Genomic DNA, 25,218 nt, shown 5'->3' with positions numbered 1-25,218 from the left:
TCCTTTCTTTACACATTTGCTGGAGCATTTGTTTCCCTACAAGGACGAAGGGTGCGATGAATCCCAAGGGGTCATATATAGAGGCCACAGTAGAGAGCACACCTCTTCTTGTTAGTGGATTGGATTTCACTTGAACTCTGAACTTGAATAAGTCAGACGTGACGCACCACTCTACTCCAAGAGCTCTTTCCATATGTGGTAAGTCCAAAGCCATGTTCAAATCCTTGATTGTGGCACGCTCTTCTTGTGGAATGGTTGCCATGACATTCTCGCTGTTGGAAACAAACTTATGCAGTCTCAATCGTCCGATACTACAAAGCTCTCGTGATTCCTTGACAAGCTGGATGGCTTCCTTCTCAGTCGGAACACTTGCCAATCCATCATCTACGTAGAAATTCCTTTGGATGAAATGTATAGTTTCTTCGTTGAACTGACCTTGTCCTTGAGTTGCCAGATGTTTTAGGCCAAAATTGGCACAGCCAGGCGACGAGGCCGCTCCAAACAAATGAACCTTCATTCTGTAAACTGATGGTGAGGTTTCCAAGTTGCCATTCTCCCACCATAGGAATCTCAAATAATCTTGATCTTCCCTTTTGACATGAAACTGGTGGAACATTCTCTCAATGTCGCACATGATTGCAACAGAACCTTTTCGAAAGCGACAAAGGACACCCACCAATGTGTTCGTTAAATCTGGACCAGTGAGTAGATGGTCGTTGAGAGATGTTTCTTGGAATTTGGCAGAGCAGTCAAATACCACACGTATTTTCCCTGGTTTCTGTGGATGATAAACCCCATGATGTGGAATATACCAAGCCAATTTCTCATCATTTTCTTCATCAGAGACCTTCTCTGCATCACCACATGAAATGATGTCATTCATGAAGCTTACGTAGTCTCTGTAGTACTGTTGGTCTTTCTTTAGTCTCCTTTCCAGGCACTTCAAGCGATGTATGGCACATATCTTGTTGTTGGGTAATTTAGGCCTGTCTTCTTTGAATGGCAGTGGCATTTCAAAGTGACCTGTATCATTTTGCACAATGTTTTTTCTCAACTTTGTCAGGAACTTGAGATCATCTTGAGACACAATATCATCTCCAGTTCTTTCTGAGAAGTCTGATTCCAAGACCCTTATGATGTCTGAAGGAGTTACTTCCTTCACTTTGGTTTGGCTCACATAATGCACTACCCTTTTGAGGTTGACAGAAGACTCAACATCTGGTATCACTTGTCTCACTACTATGCGATGACTGATTCCGATTGCGTCCCCATAATCAACACAGGGGTTTCCATTACCAACAATACTCCATCCAAGGTCTGTACGTTGTGCATAAGGCTCGTTCTCTTTGCCAGACACAACTTCTCTCGGAAGCAGGGCTTGTGAACAGTCATATCCGATAAGCAGACCCACGTCACAGTCCTGCAGAGGTGCAATTTCTGACTGTAAGTGTACTAGATGGGGCCACGCTTCTGCAGTTTCATTGGTTGGGATGTGAGTTCTGTTAGCTGGGATGAAATCACGCGTGTACACTGGTGGTAAGGAGATTCTCTTGTTGGAGTAAAAGCCACGGACTTGTAGGTTACTTACTCTTAGAGAACTCACCACTGTAGTTCTTGACGTCATGGTAGAAAGCTTAAGCTTGACTTGCTCTCCATTTGTCTGTAAAGTTTCTGCTGCTTCACTCAACACAAATGTTGTGTCACTCTGCGAGTCCAATAAAGCATACACAAGGACTTCTTGTGCTGGTTGTGTTGTGCAGGAAAGCCACACTGGAACTATTGCAGCTGTTTGCATTTTAGCTCCATGAAGCATTACTGTATTTGAAGTAGCAGTTCTGGTCATTTCGTAATCCTGTGCTAGTTGTACTTCTTCATGAACCTCACTCGAAGTTTCATGATTCCGATTTTGCTTGGCCTGTGGTGGTTTTTGCTTCTCTTTGGTTCGTTCTTCGTGCAAACAAGTAGGATGACGCTTCTGGCACTTGTCACAAACACTCCTACTGATGCAACTCTTTGAGTGATGACCGTACTTCAGACAACCAAAGCACAACTTTTCCATTTGAATGAATTTAATTCTATCATTAACTGCTTTCTCCCCGAACTTCCTGCATTGGTGCAATGTATGCCCAGTCCTTTTGCAGAAAAGACATGTATCAGCATATTTTTCACTGGAACTTGTGATGAGTGTCTTTGCGGCAAAGTTGAAATGTCTTGAGGATTTGGTTTTTTCAGTTTCATCTTGTTTCAGTGCCTGCAGCGATGTGAGAGGGTTGCAAGCAATTTTCACCTCTCTTGTCAAGAACTTCACAAATTGGCTGAAGGAGGGAAATTGATTAGTCGCTTCTTCTATTTCAATAACTTGTCTATTCCATCTTGCTGTTAGCCAATCTGGTAATTTTGACAAAATTTTTCTGTTTTCATTACAGTCATTCAAGATTTCCAGTGCCTTAATATGGACCATGGCGGCTTCACAACTACGGAGAAAGTCAGAAAACTCTCTGAGTTCAAAGCTGTCCTTGGAGCCTATCTTGGGCCATGTCTGAAGCTTATCTCTATATGCCTTTGCAATCGTGAATGGGTTTCCGTATCTTTCCTCCAAAATCTCAACTGCGGCAGCATAGGCTGATTCAGTTCCAAGAAGGAAATAGCCATCGATTGCTTTCTTAGCTTGTCCACTTACATACCGGCGAAGGTAGTAGATTTTCTCCTTATCTTGAATGCTCTTCTGGTCAATCAGCGTTTCAAAGGAGATTTTCCAATCACTGTATTTCAATGGATCCCCACTGAATACTGTAGGTTCAGGAATTGGAATTCGGTTGGCACTTAAAGCTCCTGCCAGCACTTTGACAAGTTCTGCAGTACTGTCATTTGAAGAAGTGGTCACAACTTGTGGTGCAGGAGGCATACACTGGGGCAAAGAGCCTGTGGAAGCACAAAGTTTATTATCCACTACAACCTCAGGTTGCAGTACGTCCTTTTGCTCTTCCTCTTTGTCATTCTCTTGATTGTACACCAGCATTCTCGCCCTTGCTGCACTGAGATCCTTCATTGCCTCCAGATGCTGTAATTTTCTCCGCTTTTCCTCCAGAGTCCTTTGTAGAGCTATGTGCTCTTCCTCTAGTTGAGCCTTAATTTTAGCTTCTTCTTCCTCTCTCTGCATTCTTCGTTTTACCTCTTCTGCCTCTCTTTCTAACCGACGTTTTACTGCTGCTGCCTCCTGCTCAGCTATCTTTTTCTTAGCTTCGGCTTCTAGACGCTCGATCTCTAACTGTTCTTTTTCTTGTTCTTGTAACACTTTAAGAACAGCCTGACTTGCAGCAACATCAGCAGCAGCATCTTGTCGCCTTGCAGAAGACCTGCTTGAAAGTACTGAGGTGCCTTTCAAAATGGAAGCAACAGAACCTGAATTGCAGGTGCTTGAATTAAAGAGAGAGCCTGCTTCTGGCCAGTCTTGCTCCTCCTTTTCTGGAGACCTTCCATGCAACCTACTTGAGGCTCTGGATGCAACAAATGTAGAAATCTCTACACACCGATCCACTCTACGACGCGTGACCTGGTCTGGAGCAGAGATCTTTCATAGCTCTTCATAGACACGCTGGACATCTGCAGAAAGACCTGTGACATCACTTATAATGTCATTAAGCAAGTCCTCAGATAAGGTCTCTGTTGTCTGTGATAAGGATTGTCTTGCAGATTTAACTTGTGTTTTCCATTTGTCATATATATAGTTAAACCTTTGCTGGAGTGCTTTAATTTTCTCATCTTGCATTTCTTTGCCTTTCTCTGTTAGAGTTCTGATTCTTTCACTTCGTCTTGGCTGCTGCGCTTCCTCTTGCTGAGCTTCAGCACCATGCACTTGACCTTCTTCAGACTGATCTTGAAAGTCTGCACTGTCACTAAACTGAACTGTAGGCTCGCTTGGTTCTGACATTTTACAGCACTTCTTAATCAACCCACTTAGAAATAAGAAATGTAGATGGTTAACCAAGCCTCAATGTTTAACACTTACTCATATGTAAATGGCACAAAAATAACACAGTTCAAATGGAAGTGTTATCTTACAAAAATACACCTGATAATAAACTTCAAAACAGTTCAAGAATTTACATCCAAAACCTTCACTTATTGCTTCCCAAATGCACTTTTATCTTAAAATCTTCAAAAGTTTTAGCTTACACCAAAACAAGATGTACTATACACCACAGTAGTTATCAATCACAGTATTCTTCAGCAATGTTTGCAAAGGTCCCTTCTTAGGCCACTTAACTTAAACACCTTTCCTTAAAACACTGCCCTTTAATACTTGTGCATGTGTCATATCACCATATGCATATAGTACTTTCAGCTTATCTGCCAGTTCTTGTCAGCTCCGCTGCGCTGTAGACATGTAGGAACAAGCCCGCTGATGCTTTGAAGTTGCCGCATCGTCAATTAGTGGCCGCTTGCGTTGACGAACAGTCCGAGTTTTCACTATAATTCCCTCGAAGCACAGGCAGACGCAAGTGGTTTTCTGTCACTGGTTTATTTGAAGACTTCTCTCCAAAGCCACCGTGAAAACTATACAGCATTAACAAAATAAAACTCAGCATAAGACACAGCAGTAAAAACACTGTACAACAAACACGATAAATAAATAAATAAATAAATACCTCGTTGGCTGCATGCTGCAAAAAAGGGAATTAGCCGCCGTTCTTCTGAGGTTTCCTTTAACCGTGTGTAGTCAAAGTCCACTTAACATGTCTTTCAATAAAAACCATCCTTTCTGCGCGCTTACAGGTGTTTTTCTTCGTTCTACCCAAAGAGGAAACTAGCGCAACTTGTAAGCGAACTTGACTTTCAAAATAAAAGCACCAAAACGTTGACTACAAAAAACAAACAAAGTAATGTACAGCTTAAATAATTTACAATCATGACATGGATCTTGACGAGATAAAGAAATAATCCAAATTATATACAATGTCATCATGCCAACAGTTACAGAAAAGCTGAAATAATATTTCAACTGAAGCCGATTGTACTAAATGCACTAAATGTGCACTGTTACAAGAATGTTTTTCTTTCTATTGTTTTCTATTATTTTAAGTTAAGCAGGACAGAGTTCTTTTAAAGAAAGATTTACTTATATTCTCAAAAGTTAAGCATGACAGGCTTCTGTTTAAGAAGGAGACCTGTTTTATTGTGTTAATGTTGTCATTTTGAGCTAAAAATAAATGGCTAAATGATCATTTGTTTCACATGTGTTCATATCACAAAGAATAGAATACACATCTACTTAAATCAAATTCAAGTCAAAGGGTTAAAAAAATAATTTCACACACAAAAAAAGAGCTAGAAAATTCACCACACTGGGAAGGGTGAAGACAACTGGGTCGCCCGGCCCTGGCCACGAGGTGTCCCTTATTTATTTTTCAGGGAGTTGGCAACCCTACCGTCTCCTGACGTTTCGATGTGACACTACTTAACTGTTCGCAAATATTGTCGCATTTTATGTATTTATATGTAGACCAGAATGCCAATTTAAATTTTATGTATTTTGGATATTTGGAAAAAGTCTGATTTTGAAAATAAGATAGCTAATGTTATGCTAATAGCATTAGCAAGATGCTAGTTGTACTTATTTCCTACTCTGAAAAATACTAATTAATGCAGAACACAAGAGACAGCCTATGGGTCTAGAATCTGCTTTATACCCTACCTTGAATGTACAATATTGTTTTCTTGGAGCGGGCTTTGTTTTTATATTTTTAAAGTTGAGGTATAGTTTAACCCAGATCAACTGATCACTCAGGGTTGATATGCTGGTTCTTCATTGCATTACAAACAATGTTATTGACAGTCAAGCAGTATTTTAGCTTCTAAGAAAAGGCAAACTGTAATATTAAATATTAAACTTGGATCTAAATATTTTAATAAATTAAGAAGAGTAGTATTTTGAAGTGTCTGCGTGTGTTCCTATTCATTGTTGCATTGATTTTTCACACCCTCAGTCTGGCTTGTGTGCTCTGTTTCTAACTCAATTTCTAGCTGCCCCAGTTCAGGTTTTGTTTTGACCTATGCCAAAAATAAAGCTGTGGGTTTTTAGCTTAAGTTTCACTTTCACGAGTCTGCATTTGGGGCCTACTTTCCTGCTTGCTGCACACAGATCCTGACAGTTTTGTGCTCAGCCATTAAATACTTGCATTATTATTTATGTTAAATGAACAATAATGGAAATGTGTTCAGAACTGTTTCAGAGCACATGCATTGATTTCTCCAGAATCCTTTTTGTTGCTAATGCAGTGCTTCACAAGTCGATGATTGCCATTCAATATGATTTTAAGGTTTTTCGAGTTCTCTGGATTCATTAAATCTTTAAGCTCCTGAAAATCTTTGCTTTAAAAAAAAATTAAACGTTTATTATTAAACTGTGGAACTATTTAGTCTTTCCAATGTGAAATCATGATCATTTTTATTTAGTCTAAGCCTCTCTGGCATGCTCATGTTAAACTAAACAATGTTTTATCAGTGTTCGCAGCTTGTAGACAAGTAAATGAAATATGTTTTCCATCCTTATTTCTTAATTAGCTACTGTAGTGTTTATTGAAACAATGTGCAAGCAGCAGCATTATAGTGCAACAGTAGAGACACACGGTATGAGTCAAAGGTAGCCTAGGTCTAGTGCTTTCCCTGGACATTTTAAATAGAAGTATAACATAATGCTTAATGCTTTAGTTTTGCAAATAGATTCAACTGGTCACTTGTCAGGAGGTGCATGATAACGTCACATAATAAAACTGAGGGTTGTTGAAGTAGCTCACTTTTTATCATTATTGGAGACTCCCTTGTGGCTGTTACTTTCAGACAAGCCCTGACGACTAGGCTTGTCTCGTCGTGCACACTTACTAGGGAGCACAAAGGCATGGTGTTGTTATAGCAACATGGCACTTGCATGTTACATAACATTTATATTGGTATTTTCATGGACAGTATGATATTGCATGACCCTAATAACTGGTGCAATGAACATGGTACATTTAGATGACTGGTACACTGGTTATGGCAGTTTAGGGTAAATTAAAGAACCCCTCCTGCACTTTACAGTGCTCTGGCTTTATGTGTTATATTATAACCACATACTTGCAGCAGAGAGAGAATCACTCACTTCCCAAAACATGTTTTTTTTGTTTTTTTTTAACTGTCACCATGCATGCTCACAGTATACATAGTTTCTTATACTGCATTTTTGTAATTTAAATAAATTGTTTTTAGTACAGATCTGTTTCACTGTTAAAAATTTGTACTGATACTTCACATTATGACATTTTTAAGCATATTGGCCAATACCAGTCAGCAACTCTCCTGTCAGCTTAGGGGAGAGTTGTTGTAAAATCACATATTTGTCTAACCTTATTTATGGTCTGTTTAAGGGTTGGTCACCTTACCCATTCAGGCTCTAGAATGATATTTTCAAAACAAGGACTCCCTAACAGAGTGACAAAATATTTATGTTGCTATATTTTGCTAAACCTGTAATTTATCTAATATAACATAAAGCTGCTTCTGTAAACTTATAATAATTATTAGCAGATGTTTTTAGTATAATCTGGCCAAGTTGATATCAGGATATATCTCATTTCCTCTCAGCAGAAAGACTATGAGGGTTCTTTTTTTAAACTGTTTTTCTAAACCACATAATGCAACATGCCTACAGTTTGGTTTCTTTTTCTTTTTTGTTAGGCCAGAAAAATATTAAAGTGCAACCAGACATTCATTAAAACATGCATATTGAAAACCATGCAAAACCTTAGTGTGTGGTCAAACATCAAGAAAAAAACAAGCCTCATTGAAAGTTAAGAAAAAAAACTTCCTCAAATGTTTCACCGGAAGGAGATGTGGTGATAATAGTCTTTTTGCACATAATGCAGCTGCACCATTAACCTGCACACACCAACCAGACTGGACGCACAATGAAGGAGGAAGACACTATTTATACCGTGGTGGAAGTGCTCATTGCTGTTATTTGCTGTCTGGGTAACATGCTGGTAATTTTGGCCCTTTGGATCAGTAGAAACATTCAGCAGACAACCTTCTGCCTTATTGTCTCGCTGGCTGTGGCTGATTTTCTAGTAGGTTGCGTGGCAATACCATTGGCTGTAGTGGTGGATGAACGAGTGAAGACTTCATTCAAGACCTGTCTCTTCATCAGCTGTGTGGTCATCCTGCTGACTTTTGTTTCAGTTCTGTGCCTTGCAGCTATTGCTGTAGACCGTTTCCTTCGGGTGTGTATCCCTATCAGGTAGGATGGCCTGCATAACCAGATCTTTAATTTATAAGCATTCACCATACTAATAACTTTATGAAAACTTTATGTAATTAAAAATAATTACAATTAGTTTGAAACTAATAGGAATTTTTTTTACTTATAGGTACAAAAGGACTGTAACACACAGACTCTCTTGTTGTGTGGTAGCAGCATGTTGGCTTGCTGCAATTCCTCTCAGCTTTACTCCTATGTTTGGATGGCACGAGAATGAAACTTTAAATTATACAACTTGCAAGTTTACAGATGTCATCCCAATGTCATACCTGGTTTATTTCAACTTTTTTCTCTGCACATTGACGCCTCTGTTGGTAATGACTGCTTTATACATCTATGTGTTTTGCACAATCAGAAGAAGCCTTCGAGACAAACCAGGGAGCCATGCCCGAAATTCTTACAATTACTTAAGGAAAGAGAAACAGCTGGCGGGATCTCTGTTTCTGGTACTGGCCTTGTTTGCCCTGTGCTGGCTCCCTCTCCACATAATGAACTGTATTCAGCACTTTGGAAATAGTGAGGTACCAAAACAAGCTTTTAATGTTGGGATTGTGCTCTCTCATGCTAACTCAGCTGTCAACCCAGTTGTCTATGCATTCAAAATACAAAAAATCAAAAGAGCATATCTAAAGATCTGGAAAGAGTGCATTTCATGTGGAACAGAAAAGCAGGAATCACAGATAAGCCAGACAACAGACAAGTCCAGCAGTAACAATGATAGTCTGGCCCAAAATGAATGAAGGCTGACGTCCTTGTTTGATTCTATTTTATTAGGGATCAAATTTGATTGGCTTTTGAAATGTATGTATTAAAACCAGTGAGTTGATGATTACCTTGGTGTGTGTCAGGCCTAGAACCAAATATTATATTATTTAGATACTCATATGTTTGCTAGGTATTCAGTTTTAAATTTTCATCCATCCATCTATTCTCTTATCCAATTCAGGGTCACAAGATCCCAGCTGTTATAGGGAAAGGGGTGGCAGTACCCCCTGGACAGGTTGCCAGTCTGTCACTGGGCACACTAAATATTAGTTTCTTTTAAATGTGGAAATTTAATCCATCTCAGCTTACATCCTTGGAGTCCATGTCATTTAAACTAGTAATGATGCCGCTTTAGTTCACTTCATTAAGGCCAACTAGGGGACTAAACATTTTTTTTTTAATATAGCAGTTTCACTATCTAGCCAAAGCTTTAAATATTTGCTGTAGCTTACTGCTGAGTTGTTTTAGAGATAGCCCTAGTGTGTACAGATGTAAAGCACATGTTTCTGTCTATATTGTGTAAACTGGTGCAGAAAAAAAGACCAACTTCCTCTTGTTTTTAAAGTTAAGTTTTTAGATAAAGTTTCATATCACTCTTTCTCTGTTTCTGTTCAAGTTCTAGTTCGTCATATGTTGATATGAAGACTCTCCATTAATATCAACAGACAGTGTATTCTGTTCGAAAATTATATTCACTGTTCTTTGAAGTGGTAGTTAAAGTAAAATAAAATGGAATTGTGTAGGGGTAACTGATGCCTGAGTTCTGACTTTTATTAAACTAAAAAATCATTGACTTCAGAATTGAAGAATGACATTTCTTTGCCTTCAGAAACTCCTGGGTTGCATTTGCAGTATGCAGCAGCGCTGTCCAATCAGTTTTGCAGCAATTTGCTGTGCAGAGTATAGCTTTTTTAGAGTGTGCAATTCATCATGTTATGTCTGTCAGCACTCACATTTTCAGTACCTTCAGTACCTACATCTCCAGACCTTGATAATGACACTGCTTGGCAGTAAAATATTCAATTCATTAAAATGAAATGAAAATGGAGGAACATTTATAAAATTCTTAAGCCACTGATGCGTCATTTTATATATATATATATATATATATAATATATATATATATAATATATATATATATAATATATATATATATAATATATATAGCAGCTGGATAGCGTAGTGGTTAGACTACACGCCTTTGGAACAGAGGATCGCAAGTTCGATTCCTGCCTGGGGCGTCTGTATCCAGTAAGGGTCCTAAGGCTAGACCCCCTATGCTAAGCAAGCCTACCGCAGACATGAGCAAGACAGATAAATATGAAGGCATGCCGGCTCGGACGTCGCCCGGATCAACAAGGTCCGCGTCAGGTGTTGAGGAACCAGGGCACCCTGACGAAAAGTGGGCTACTGGAACAAGAAGGCATCGGTGGGCAAGGGACGAAAACAGGGCGTTGTTGGAATGCTACTACGCAAGTAACCCCGGCGGAAGGGGCTACATGAATAGGATGAGGGACCTATGGATTCTTCGATACCCAACATCCACAATGATGGCGAAACAACTAGTAGCTCAGTGTTCCAACATTCGAAAGAAGGGACTGCTCTCACAGCTAGAGATTGACGAGGTACAACACAAATGCTACGGCAAGGAGGAGTCAGGACGCCAGGTCAGGGGGGAGATATCATCACCCCCACCCGAGATTGGGTATATAGCCCCAAGTGTGATAGGAGAAGGATCGTTGAGTGCGAGAGGAACTGACCTGAAAAATAGGATCATGGCCAAGCTTGAAACCTGGATCCCCCGTAGCCGGTTACCAAGATTACGTGAAGTACCCTCAGAAGGTCTGCTAGATGATGTTAATGCAGCACTACGGGCAATACCTACAACCACGATTACCGACACTAACAAGCTGATCTACAATACGGCAGCAGTGATCAGTGAGATGCTTGGCTACAAGTTGAACAGCCACAAGGGGCAGTACCCTCCATGGAGAAGGAGGCTAGAGGGCAAGATCAAAGTAGCACGGAGAGAGGTTAGCCAACTAACGGAGTTGCAGAAAGGTGCGACGAATAAGGTGCCTAAGAAATACAGCAAGCTGTCCATACCTGAGGCCTTGGAAACTGCCAAGCAAAGACTCACAGCCTTGGCCAGCCGCTTGAGGAGGTACACCAGAGAGATAGAAGGCAGGAGAATAAACCAGCTGTTCTCCACAGAACCAGCAAAGGTGTACTCTCAGTGGCAAGGGAACAATAAGAGAACAGCACCACCAAGGCTGGAGACGGAGCAATACTGGAAGAGCATATGGGAGAAGGATGCAACCCATAACGGCAATGCTCAGTGGCTAGAGGATCTGAGGGCAGACCACAGCGACCTCCCTGAACAGGGTCCAGTAACCATCACAGTGGCAGATATCCAAGAAAGGGTCTCCAGTATGAAGAGTTGGACAGCACCAGGGCCCGACATGGTTCACGCCTACTGGCTGAAGAAGCTAACTGCACTCCACGAGCGTCTGGCAGCACAAATGAACCAGCTGCTAGTTAACGAGAGACACCCGGAATGGCTAACTGAAGGCCGGACGGTCCTGATCCCCAAGGACCCCAAGAAGGGACCGGTCCCCTCCAACTACCGACCAATAACCTGCCTCAGTACTACATGGAAGCTCCTGTCAGGCATCATATCGGCTAAGATGAACAGGCACATGGGTCAATACATGAGCGGGACACAGAAAGGAATTGGCAAGAATACCAGAGGCGCAAAACACCAGCTACTGGTAGACAGAACAATCAGCCGAGACTGCAAGACCAGACTGACCAACCTGTGCACTGCCTGGATTGATTACAAGAAGGCCTATGACTCAATGCCCCACAGCTGGATACTGGAATGCCTAGAATTGTACAAGATCAATGGGACCCTAAGAGCCTTCATCAGGAACTCAATGGGGATGTGGCGTACAACACTAGAGGCCAAGCCCATAGCACAAGTCACCATCAAGTGCGGGATCTACCAAGGAGATGCTCTGTCCCCACTGCTGTTCTGCATAGGCCTGAACCCCCTCAGTGAGATCATTAACAAGACTGGCTACGGATACCGACTACGGAACGGAGCAGTTGTCAGCCACCTCCTGTACATGGATGACATCAAGCTGTATGCCAAGAGTGAACGAGACATCGATTCACTGATCCACACTACCAGGCTATACAGCAATGACATTGGAATGTCGTTCGGACTGGAGAAGTGTAGTCGGATGGTAACAAAGAGAGGGAAGGTAGTCAGAACTGAGGGGATTGAACTACCAGAAGGCAACATTGCAGACATAGAGGACAGTTACAAGTACTTGGGGATCCCGCAGGCGAATGGGAACCATGAAGAGGCCGCTAGAAAAGCTGCAACCACCAAGTACCTGCAGAGGGTCAGGCAAGTCCTGAGGAGTCAGCTGAATGGTAAGAACAAGATCCGGGCCATCAACACGTACGCCCTGCCCGTGATCAGGTACCCTGCTGGGGTAATAGGCTGGCCAAAGGAGGAGATAGAAGCCACTGACATAAAGACAAGAAAGCTCCTTACCATGCATGGAGGGTTTCACCCCAAGTCCAGCACCCTGAGGCTGTACGCTAAGCGGAAGGAAGGGGGCCGGGGACTGGTGAGTGTCAGCACCACAGTCCAGGATGAGACAACGAACATCCAAGAATACATTGGGAAGATGGCCCCAACTGACCGAGTGCTCAGTGAATACCTCAGGCAGCAGAAACCCAAGAAAGAGGAGGGAGACGAGGAACCATCATGGAAGGACAGAGCCCTGCACGGTATGTACCACCGGCAGATAGAGGAGGTGGCTGATATCCAGAAATCCTACCAGTGGCTGGACAAAGCTGGACTGAAAGACAGCACAGAGGCACTAATCATGGCAGCACAAGAACAAGCTCTGAGCACAAGATCCATAGAGGCTGGGGTCTATCACACCAGGCAAGACCCCAGGTGCAGGCTGTGTAAAGATGCCCCAGAGACAATCCAGCACATAACAGCAGGGTGCAAGATGCTAGCAGGCAAGGCATACATGGAACGCCATAACCAAGTGGCCGGCATAGTGTACAGGAACATCTGTGCGGAGTATAACCTGGAAGTCCCGAGGTCAAAATGGGAGATGCCCCCAAGGGTGGTGGAGAATGACCGAGCTAAGATCCTGTGGGACTTCCAGATACAGACGGACAAAATGGTGGTGGCTAACCAACCGGACATAGTGGTGGTAGACAAACAGAAGAAGACGGCCGTAGTGATCGATGTAGCGGTTCCGAATGACAGCAATATCAGGAAGAAGGAACACGAGAAGCTGGAGAAATACCAAGGGCTCAGAGAAGAGCTCGAGAGGATGTGGAGGGTGAAGGTAACGGTGGTCCCCGTGGTAATCGGAGCACTAGGTGCGGTGACTCCCAAGCTAGGCGAGTGGCTCCAGCAGATCCCGGGAACAACATCGGAGATCTCTGTCCAGAAGAGCGCAGTCCTGGGAACAGCTAAGATACTGCGCAGGACCCTCAAGCTCCCAGGCCTCTGGTAGAGGACCCGAGCTTGAGGGATAAACCGCCCGCAGGGGCGTGCTGGGTGGTGTGTGTATATATATATATATATATATATATATATATATATATTTCAACCATCAGGACTTAATAAAGAAATGATTATGCTAGGTTTAAGGAAAAAATTCAATGTACAACCTTTTAATTTTATTATAAATTTTATTATAGTAACTGATTTTGGATAATGTTTTCAGATATGTTTATTTAGAAATGTTTCCTTTAGGCGGGCATTTACATTGACATCTACATGTTTCTATAAAAAATGCAAGCCAGTAAAGACAGGGATTAAAAAAAAGAGGGGTATATACATACATAACTCAGACTACCTTCCCCTTAGCCCTCAGATGCAGACCCCGGATACTGATTTTGGATAATAAATGTAATGAAAACAACTTCAGACAATCAGTACGATTATTTTATATGTATCACTGTGTAAATTACTGTACATTAAAACTCATCAGACTCAACTGGCAGTATCAATATTCTTGGCAGTATTCTTCTCTTTGAGTCTATAGTACAGATCTATTCTATACAAACTTTCCTTATATCTTTGCAAACATATTTTAAAGAACCTGAAAAAAATTATAGCTTAGAAGGCAAACATGGGAAACAGAGCTTCGAGTTCTTCTTTTTTATGTATAGGTCTTGTATCTTTTGTTACTTTGTGGTTAGTTGCGATATTATCAAGAATTCCTTTTTCAGTTTACCCGTCTGCTAACCTGATGTTGCATAGTTCTTCCACTAAGTTGCAAAATGCAAAATTTTGTTCATGTAAAACTTTTACTGTGATCTTTCTGACAGTATTAATATCAACGTAATACAAATTCCCTAATGTGACACTGGATATTAAATACTTGTGGATTTACATATTCTGTCAAAGAAATTGTTTTACAAATCTGAAGTCATACTGGAAATTAGATGGCTAACATTTGCTCATTGAAATGCGTTCTTTAAGCTATACATTTTGTCATTGAATTATATTGCAGCTCATTTAAAATCAACTTGTCAAGTGAGAATATGCCTGTTTTTTATTCTGTAAATCTGTTATTACTATATCAGATATATACAATGCAGGTTAAAATACAATACAGGTCCCAAAGTTAAGATCATTTGTGGAGCTATAATAGTCTTTTTGCCACAAGATGGCATCAGAGTGGCTCCTTCAAGCACTTATTGTACCTCTCAAGGAAGGTAATAGGCTGTATAGTTATCACCTGAATAGGATTGAGTCCATCCCACAAACTATACAACCTACTACCTCACCTTGCTAGGCTCAACTTCAAACCCAAATGAAAAGCCTTAATAACAAGGCTTTGGTCAGTATACACCAATTAGAAAGGGTAGACAGGTTCTACTGTTCGATTACATAATTAAATGACAGTCTTTCTTTGGACTGCAGTTGTCTTTAAACAGGTGTGGGTAGATTATTTGTATTTTCATAAGTGATGCGTTCCTTTATCCAGGGAGCTTCTCATGCACATAGGATTTGGCATCTCCGCAGATTAACCTGTTTCCTTAGGAAAGACAGTAGATTGTATAGTTATCTCAAAAGGAGGATGTAAACCCCACAACTATTCAATCTACTACCTCAACCTTAAGGACAGATAGTTTTTCACGTAGCAGTAGAAAATGTGTCAGTCAAACTGTGAGACAAAGAGAAAAAACACACGTTTTTAGATGTCAGTATTCACCTCGGAAAAACAGTTGCTGAAATATTTTAGTGTCGTTTCTTCATTTTTCGACTGACTACACACTATAGACCACATCGATTAAATACACTGATACCACAGAATGATGTAGTATGGTAGCAGATTTACCAAGAATTACTTTCTAGCTTCATTTCCACATTCCACTGTAACCTAAGCTCTAAAATCAAGGCCTAGTTCATTATAGAGCTGCTGTGTTTGCGTAACTGATATCCTGTATCTGACTACTGGCTCTTGACATATGAAATATATTTGACAAGTGTTAAAGACTGAAATGTGACAGACATGTTACCCTGTGTAATTAAAGTTAATAAAAAAAAAATAGCACATAAAGTAAGACAAAAGTTTATAATAATTTGTCCATAATTCAAGACAACTAGAAAAACCAAGTTCTTTATAATCATGTCTTTTTTTTATAGTTTGCTTCCCTCCATCTCTACAACCAGAAAGTAATGCATAACGAAGGAAGAAAAATGGCTGTACCTCAGCCATTTTAGGGAGCTGTTTGGCACCCATCCTCAACATCTGTGGAGCGACTGTCTCCTCCTTGCAATTCTTGAAAATATAGACCTCTCCAAACAATGTTGGGGAATGTACAAAGAGCAATGTAAATTGGTTGTTCTTGGGTGTTTTTGGTGGTGGTTGTTGTGTGTGTGTGTGTGTGGGGGGGGGGGGGGGGTCTTTAGTAGAGAAACGGAAGGTTTGACTTCTCAAAATTGCCCTTTTTGCTCAGTCAGCCAATTTAAAGCCACTGAGAAAGAAGTTTCTTTACTGTGCCAGCTGGAGTCTGGGACACAAGCTGGGTGGAGCTGTCCAAGTCCAGACAGAACCATGCTTTGGTCGAAACAGCTCAGCCCAGGCAGTGTTGTGGTAGATGACCAGACCGTGCAAAGGCTGGAACATTTTGCATAAATTTGCATGTGAACGGTGGTCACTGAAAAGCTGCTTGGCTGCTCATTAACATTCTGAATTCCTCTTTGGCCCAATTAATGTCAACAGTGATTGAAATGTTTTGGCAGTCTGTGTGGCTGTGGTGACAGGGCATGCTCACTGGGGCTTGAGGGAGTGAGTGGCATTAACTGAGATGATGAATTAATCAGATGCTTAATGGTACCAGATTCTTCTAACTGGCTGGCCAATGCAGAGGGGATGGAGAGAAAGCAAGAACAAATTTGTCAAATTTGTGTTGTGACCAACTATCACTATACGATTCACTAATAATTTATAGCTAGGTTTAACATCTGTTTACAGTAATAATATAACTTGCACCATTTCTTCCATTCAGTCAGCATGATAAACTAGCACCCCACCTGCATAATGTAACATGATATGTGACCGTTTAGACTCATATGTTTCTTAGAAGAATTTCGCTTTTTACAACCGGAAGTGACACTTTAAAATAGTCTTATTCACAAGCTGCAGATCAAGGGGAAATGGCTGCTCTGTTGTTCATCCATAACTTTTATCTGATACTCAGAACAATTAGCATTCCAATCAGTATATCACTGACACAGTTATTCTCTTTTGCCTCGGGTATGTATATATGCCCAGAGAAGCTCATTTCACAGCAGCAAACTTACGACTTCTTAACGAAATCTGTGTTGTCAAATGCTCAGATAGCAAACAACTGAGTATTTAGGCAATAATAATGCATAAAAAATACCCATTTCAAACTGGCGCTGGTCCGTGATGATTTGCGGAATACAGGGCATGAGTGTCGGGGACTGATCTGGGTTCTCCTATGCTGCTCCTTCCAATGTTTTGTGCCAAGAAATGGGCATTGTCTGCCCTCCAAGCTGAATCTCAGTGAGACAAAAGTGGGTGATGTCGTGGATGCAGCATGGCAGAGCCCATAACTGAGGGGGGAGGAGAGTGTTGGCAGCCAAGCAATCAGAGAATGCCATGTCAGACAAGGGCTGTGATGCCACACAGTAAGGTATGGTGGTGTAGCCTGCTGCCAGATGCTCAGTGCATTGCCGGCTATGTGAGCTAGGTGTATACTACTAAAGAAAGGTCCATTGTTCCATAAGCATGCTTCGTCCATATGTTGAACAGGTATTTATTTTTTGTGTGAGTCCATCCTGATCCTGTTTAAACTAAAGTAAAAAGAGTGAATATACATCTTGTGGGCAGTATGTCTTTATATTAAAACATATTTCATGTCAACTGAAAATCAAATAGCTGACTTTTTTCAATTTCTTACAAGAAGTACTTGCGAAAAGGATTGAGCAATTCTTTTAGAAAGAGGATTCAGTGTTATTTACTCGCATTCTGTTAATTTTTAGTAATAGCATTTCATGGCACAGCCAAGAGGTGGAGGGTGTTAGGTTTGGTGGGGTCAGGATCCCATCTCTACATTTTGCAGATCATGTGGGTTTTTTAGGCTTCTGCTTACACTGCCTTGGGATGAGAAATTAGCATGTCCAAGTTTGAAACCATGGTTCTCAGCCAGAAAAGGGCACTATGCATGAGTGGGAATGAGTTTCTTCTCCAGGTGGAGATGTTCAAGTGTCTCTGGGTCTAATCCCACACGCTGGTGTTCATTCTTGTGGCGACAAGGTAGACCCACTGGACCACCATTAAATATCTGCTTCTGATTCGAACAGGGCTAACTCCCAACAGCATGCTAGAATACCCTTAGACTGGTTTTAGTTTTTGAATCTCTGACCCTATAACAAATTAAATGTGCCCAGATCTGAAGGACATTTGGTGTGGACTTCAGTTGGTCTATAGTTCAGAGTTGCTGTGCTGATTTGCAGTTAATGCAGTAAATTCTGTGTTTAAAATTATTTAACATATGAGCTGTTGCTGTTTGTTATCAGTGGTTACATATCGGCTTCCTCTTTAATACATTCAGCTCAATGGTATCTGAATTGCTGCAGTTTTTTCTTTTTTTTTGTTTTCCAATGAAAGTGCAGTGTAAAGATATTTTAAGATACTACTGAAAACTTACTATAATTTTATTTTTGTAATTCTAAACACTTCCACTGAGGAAAATTGTGCATTAACCATGGACTAAACTAAAATAACATTTTACATCACTGCTAAAAGGCTAATGCTGACAACTTGCACTTTTAAAATATTTTCATCTAATGTGAAGTAAAGTGCAAGAGTGGGTTTGTTTATTTTGTGGTATTTTACTACTGCGATGAGGCTCGAAGGCTTCTGTCTGTGGTTCATATTTTGTTACAGGCTGGGAAGTTTTCCTCGGTCTATAACTGCAGGCCATGTTCCTGTCATGCTATACGTACTTCTGAGTTAAGAACAGCTTCACATATGAATCTTTATATACACATACAGTGACATTCTCATGAGACCTGGGTTAAAAAGAAATCTTAGCAAATACTCTTTAATGTCATATTTTTGTCAACATTGGCTCCTTAGTATCAGTACAGTGAGTGTTTGCAAGTGTAAATGATCACATGGCTGTGTTTTTAAAGTAGAGTTTTTACTAGCAATAGTAGGAAACTACTGTTATATGATCTGTCCTCTTTCTGACTTAATATTCAACAGATATTAACAAAATTGCTAATATAGTGGTGAACCATCTCTCATGGCTTTTGCTCGTAACTTTGTTGATTTCAAGACTGTGTAAAACGGCTGATGTCTAAAGAGTGAGACGTGGTGTTTATAGCCCAAAATTATTTTTTTCTTTAACAGGAAGAGCTGAAGTGTGTATGTGGCACGACTTGATAAAAAAGCAACACCAAAAGAGAGACTTTGATCCTGGTAACTACAAAGTAACTCCAATTACGGGGAGGAGAGAAGCACAAATAGCAGAGGATATGGCTTTCCAAACAACATGTCATCAAGCAGCAAAGCAAGTTCATTTGAGGAGAACTTGGGGGGAGGAGGGAATAAGTTCATTTTCTTTCTCGTTCTCTCTCTCTCCCTTTCTGCCCATCCTCCCTGCGTTCCTCCCACTCCTTTTTTTCTTCATTCAGCCTTTCTGTACAGTATGCAATAATAGTGTTGCACACACTCAACACAAACTTAAGAGCTGACTCGACTGTATGCAAACAAAGCAGCACATGCCAAAATGTTTACAAAGTCAATTCGCATAAGTCTAATTCATGCAAGAGTGTAATTTGTCTAAAAAATGAATTTTCCTGTAGATTTACTAACTTAAACTATTAACGCTGCTTTCAATAGCTTTTAAGATTGAAAACAAACACTAATAAACCAGAGAGGCTTGATGTGAAACATAGTGCTGTAATCCTTAATACAAGCCCCTTCATGTATTGTACAGTGCTTGCAACAGATGGATCTGGTTCATACTGGTTTTCAAACAGGCCTGTCAAACAGCAGTATTCAAGAAAACTACATTAATAATCTAGTTTCACTGTATGATTGAAACCACAGGATGCTTTTTCATTTTCGCAGTAATAGATGTTTAACAGCAGATACAGTGCAGCGGGGGGATTTTTTGATGTTGCAGAATTCGTGCATCTATGCAGCAGTCCTGCAACACAAACACCAAAGTTCTTAGAAAAAAGCACCAACTGCCTTTTTATTACAGAGAATTTCCTGTTTGAAACGTGGGGCTAATAATCACTTTTTTTTTTCCAAGGGCAAAGTTTGTTCAAACTACTGCAGTTACAATGTCTTTAGGCTACGACTTGCTGTAAAATATGCCAGAATTTTTATTTCTGCTGCAGGTTTGTGCTTTAAGAGGCAGTAATGTCAGTATTAAAATTTCTTTTTACTTGGTGGCATGTGTTTTTATCAAATAGTGCTACGTAAACAGACTTCTCACATCAGTAAGTTTATACAAAAGCTTTGCTTGCAATGCATTTAGCAGAACAAATAGTATGTGGAACAAAATCCCTTCTCAGTAGCGGTTAAGATTTAGGCTTTGTGTTCGGTGCAAGCGAATTAGACACGTGTACAGTGTGGAAGGTGACAGTAAAGGGAGTGTAAAAGTGCAGACATGAATAAAGGGAGGCTTGAATACAAAGAGGAACATCAAGGCCTAAACAGAAAGATAATCAAAAATGAGAAATACCTGAGGGTTTGTTTTTGTTTTTTTGTCAAGATCAGGATAGCGTTCACCAACAAACAATAAGGCGGTGGTGCAGACGAAAAATAAAGGCGGCTTAGAAAAGAGTCAAGAATACATTTCCACATCCCTCTCTTTTGCTTGCAAGACTAGGGAAAGGCTGAGTAGTGTACCAGCAAGCAACCCCACTCGAACAGGGGCTGGGGCTTGAGAGCAGTTTTTGGGCCATGCCCTCCTCTCTCCCTGCCCACTTTTGCCTTACTGCCAAGAGAGAGAGACAGTAGGAGAAAGGGAGCTCGGCAAACAAATCACATAGTCACTAAATTTTACTTACATGGTTCCACAATATATACAAACTTCATGTGGCTTAGAATTGAAGTTCCCCACACTAAATGGGAAAAGCCATATGAAGCAAAGATTATGTGTCATCAAATAGACATCTCACTTTACTGTAGGATTTGCAGCTGGGAGGGGATAAGAAATGCAGAGAAAAAGACAGAGATGTAAGCTTGGGCAAAGAAATCAGAAGTGAGTACTTACATGCTGTGTTGTAACAAAGCCAAAAGGTTTGACAGATTTATCTACAGTTGGGAAAGACTTCAGTATTCCTGTAGCATTTCAGAGCAAATGAGTTAAAGGCTTCTCTTGGAGCTGAGCATTAAAGGCTTTTGTCAGCAGTTGGCATCATTCCCAGGTAGTACATGCCTCCCATTTTCATCGTCGCTCAGGACGTCTTTAGTTGTTCTGCACCTGCCTGTGTCTTTAGTCAGATTTTGAGCAAAGCAGCAAAGGCAGAGTTCGCCTTTCAGACTTTGGTGTAGTTTTGTTGTAGCTGAGAGTGGAAGGCCCTGTTTACTGTCAACATAGCGAAATAAATGAGTGGCCTCGGGTGTTTACCACAATACAACCTGAAGTAACAAACTGTGTCATCGAGCTATGAAGCAAAAACAAAGGCAACAGTGCAGCCAATCTGTGAAAATAAACAGATTCAAAATAATGTTGCACACGGAGCTTCACCGAGAAATGAAAATCACTTTGATAATCCCATATTCCAGTCTTGAATAGAGCGTACAGGTTTAATGTTCGAGGGTGTCCCTGCCAAGAATGCCACAGACAATGCATCTTTCCTCAGGCAACATCCAAGACAGCTTCCTGAGTGACGTCACTGAGTCTTCATTTTTCTTTTATTCATTTCTTACACATACTTTGAAGCCTTTCTCTTCCAATGCAGTCTTCGATCCAGAACATTTCTGTTGATAATCTTGAAGACTATATACATTGTCAAAGAAAGAAAGTGTGGCTCTTTGCTTTTTTTATATCTCGACAGGCTGAGGAAGACGTAGGAGCTGCAAACTCCTTGCACAGATCTTACTCTGTGTCTTTCCCGTTCTGCTCACGAGCTTGTAAAAGTTTCAGCTGCAAAGATTTGGGCCAGCCTCCGCTGGCACCATTTCAAAAGAGCACTGCCTGTTTCAGAAGAACAGCGAGGACAAATCTGTGAGGAGAGCGCTGTCTTTTTGCACTCTCTCCCACCACCCACACTCTCTTGGGGGCTCAGGGCAGTGACCGCTCTCAGGACTTTTACTCTGCTCTCAGGGTAATGTCAGCTCATGCCAGCTCAATCCTTAAGGCAGCAGTACATCTGTTAGAGATCCACGGTGGTTTGAATCGCTCAAGCAAGCCTGGTCTCTATCACAGACACCCAGAGAATAGGAAATGCAAGCTACAGCACTCTTTCCTGGATACTTTGTCCTACTTTTCAGATGTGTGTCAAGCTCTCACGAGGCTCAGCACTCCTTGTGTTACAGTTCGCACAAGATCCTGGCTGCTCTGCCTTTTTCTTTTTTTCTTTTCTGCTCCAAGTGGCCCCGGGATTCTCGTCTGACCCTCCACGTTGCTGCCTTCTTAAGAAATTATAGCACTCCAACTGTGCTTTTTATGCAACTTTTACACAGATTGGCATTAAAGAATAATGAACTCAGTGACAGGAAGTGCAAAAAAAATTAGGTTTATGTTTTTACTGATGCAGTAATTTAGCCTGAGTAGTGATTTTCTTATAGTCTAAGAGTAAGCTCTGGGTCTCAAGGGGTTTTAGTTGTTATTCTAATACTTTTTTGAGTAGTGGGCAGTACTGTGCTATAAAATCTAAATAAAGAATAAACTGTTTTTTTGCTTTTTGACCACACCTCGAGTTTGTGTCAAATTTCTAGATTCTGAATTCTTCCCTGCTATATTGCAACATTGTATTACTTTTGCTATCTATACTCAAGAAACACTATGACCCTTCACGCAGCTATTTACAAGTATCACATATGAGAAGCACACTCACCTATGCATATATGTGTATCTTTGTGTTTATTGTATATTTTTACAGGTTTAGTTGGTGCCAATGTGTAAGGACTCTCTTCACTGGGACTCTACCCTTGTTTACATTTGTCATCACCTAGTCACCTACAATCTAAGTCAACCTTTAACCTTTTTCAAGAGTGTTATGGCTAGGTAGTTTCAGTTAATACACTCAATGCTATACAGCCTTTAGTTGACCTGCTATTATCCAGCTTGGAGGATTTTATAAACAAGAATGAGCTACTAGCGAGGCTTCTGAGAGAGCCAGTGTTTCTAATTTGTTCCTTCATTGATTTGGCAATTTTTTATGTTTGTGCCTTAGCAAACTTTGGTTTTCAGCATGTTTTTTAATCTTCCCATCAATTTAATCCTTGGAAAAGCTCAATTATGAAAATAGAAAGATATTTTATTGTTTCACCCTTTACTAAAATCAATATATCAGTGGCATAAATGAAGAGGTTTGTTCATTTAGGTGTGTCTGTTTGTCCATGTTGGACTCAAGTGGCCTGTATTATAGCTGAACACAGTATGGTATCCATGGATTTGTACCCAGCCATCTCTACACTCACTACAAATCCTAAAAGAGGTTTGGGATTGTTTAGCTTTTTCTCTTGCATTAGCAATATGTCAAGATTTCCACTAACAACTCTGTTTACAGGGTTTTTTCCTGGCATCAAATGGGCCTTCAGTGGGGTGATCATGGTGTACAGCTAAAACAATGAGTCTGTCTCATTATTTGTCCGGAATCCATGCATTTTAAAAAATTATTTCTGAACATTATAAATAAAAATCTAAACAGAAAAGCAACATTTTAAAATGATTTAACTTTTCAGCCTCAGTTCTTAAAATTAGTGCTTAGATGGGGTACTATTGTAACAGTCAATGTCAGCAAGTATACATTCACTGAAGCAGTTTAAACGTTTCGTTGAGATTTTCCTTGACTTTTAGGTGACGAAATGATGAGGACTTTCCCACACGCGAGGAGTAGAAGAAGAACTAAGCAAGAAGAGCTCGGTAAATCAGAATATAAATATGATACCATAAAGACCTTAAAATGAATGCAGTTATTGTGTTATGTCTGTACGTGAATTGTGCTTGTATGCTTGAGAGGTTTGATCTTTGTACAATCCAAGCTGCTATTTTTGTTCCTGAATAACATATTTCCATTTATAATGAATGGAAAAGACCTCCTGCCATTGTCTTCTTTGCTATCCTTCCACCTTCCTCAGACAGTCTTCCCTTTGAGGATATACTCATGTAAACCAGATTTCCCTGTTTCGTCTTCATTGTTTGTGCTTCCTGCAATATGGGCCTTCTCTGAGTTGATTCACTCGGTTTTAGAGTGCCACCGGGTTCACGTCCTTACCAGCATGCTGTTTCAGCACTAAACCCATGGGTGAACTAAAATACCACGATCATGCCCCCTCCTCAGGTCCAAGGTCAAGCTATATGTATTTCAACATATATCTTCTTTGCTTAGTGTTTGCACAACTGCTTTGAATGGCCTCCATTTCACCATAACAAAGATTAATGTGTTTTCATTTCATTCAGGCTTGTTGTTACAGTTGTTGGCATAGTAAGAGCTGCTTTTACAGCCGCTCTGGTGTAGTCTGTGACACTGCTTCTCATTGCTTTGACGATGTTTACTATCTTCCTCGTGGTGATAAAAATAAAAATAAAATGGGCTGGAGACACACTGTATGGTGAGAGACACACTGTATGGTGAGAAACACGCCGTGGTTTCTGTCTCTTTAAGATCGTGATGGCTTCTCTGCTGCTCCCTTAAGGTCACTCGCCCTCCTTAGGCCGCCTGCCAGCTGCCATGTTACTGTCAAGCATTTGCAGAAATGCCAGCAAGGCCATTAGTCCAGAGCGTTTTCAGCAGTCAGCAGTCTGGACAGTGTGAGCTGCACAGTGATGCAGAAAAACAAAGAGTCTGGCCCATATAAAACTACAAAACACAGTGCTTTCCCGGCTTTGTTTCCTATTACTTGTTATTGTTCACTTCTGCTTTGATTTATTTCCTCCCATTCCCTCTGTGAGCACTCAGGCTACAGCCGCATGGGACACGATGATGAAGAAAACCTCCTTTTTAACTGTGAATGTGACAGCTTGTGATTCAAGCCGTCATTTTTAAAATATGTCGAGATGAATCAAATTACAGTTTCTCCATGTTCCCTCTGGTGTCTCCCAGCTGCTTCATGCATTGTTTTCTGTCTCTTGGGGTACAGCAGCATCTGGTGGTCAGCTGAGGAAATGACACTTTGTTTTTGATAGTGACACTAATTTTTAATCTCTATTTTTAAATGAAAGCAGGAAGGAAATCGCAGGGCTTGTGGTTATAACCAGATCTCTAGATTCAGTAGTCTTTTTGTAATGCAGTGTGACTGTACGGCTACACCTACCTGAATTAAGACTGCACATTTTTGTTTGTTCTGAATCTCTTTAAATTTCCATCTTCCATGTTTCTCCACAGAGTTGATGCTAAAAATCAAAACAAAATGTGCACAGATGGTGAATAGCTGATTATAGTA

The 25,218-nt window shown here is 40.7% G+C and overlaps 1 protein-coding gene across 1 annotated transcript; it reads left to right on the top strand.

Annotated features, from left to right (window-relative positions):
- Window positions 1–7,946: 7,946 nt before the first annotated feature.
- On the top strand, window positions 7,947–9,036 carry LOC308402820 (adenosine receptor A1-like; the record flags this gene model as incomplete). Its single annotated transcript, XM_080891918.1, has 2 exons — window positions 7,947–8,275; window positions 8,406–9,036. The coding sequence occupies 2 exons, from the start codon at window positions 7,947–7,949 to the stop codon at window positions 9,034–9,036; spliced, it is 960 nt and encodes a 319-aa protein (XP_080748044.1).
- Window positions 9,037–25,218: the final 16,182 nt, after the last annotated feature.

This window comes from Rhamphochromis sp. 'chilingali' (assembly GCF_963969265.1).
Source record: "Rhamphochromis sp. 'chilingali' genome assembly, chromosome: 9".
NCBI lineage: Eukaryota > Metazoa > Chordata > Actinopteri > Cichliformes > Cichlidae > Rhamphochromis > Rhamphochromis sp. 'chilingali'.
The sequence above is the reverse complement of the archived record's forward strand: the minus strand, read 5'-3'. Positions and strand labels throughout refer to the sequence as shown.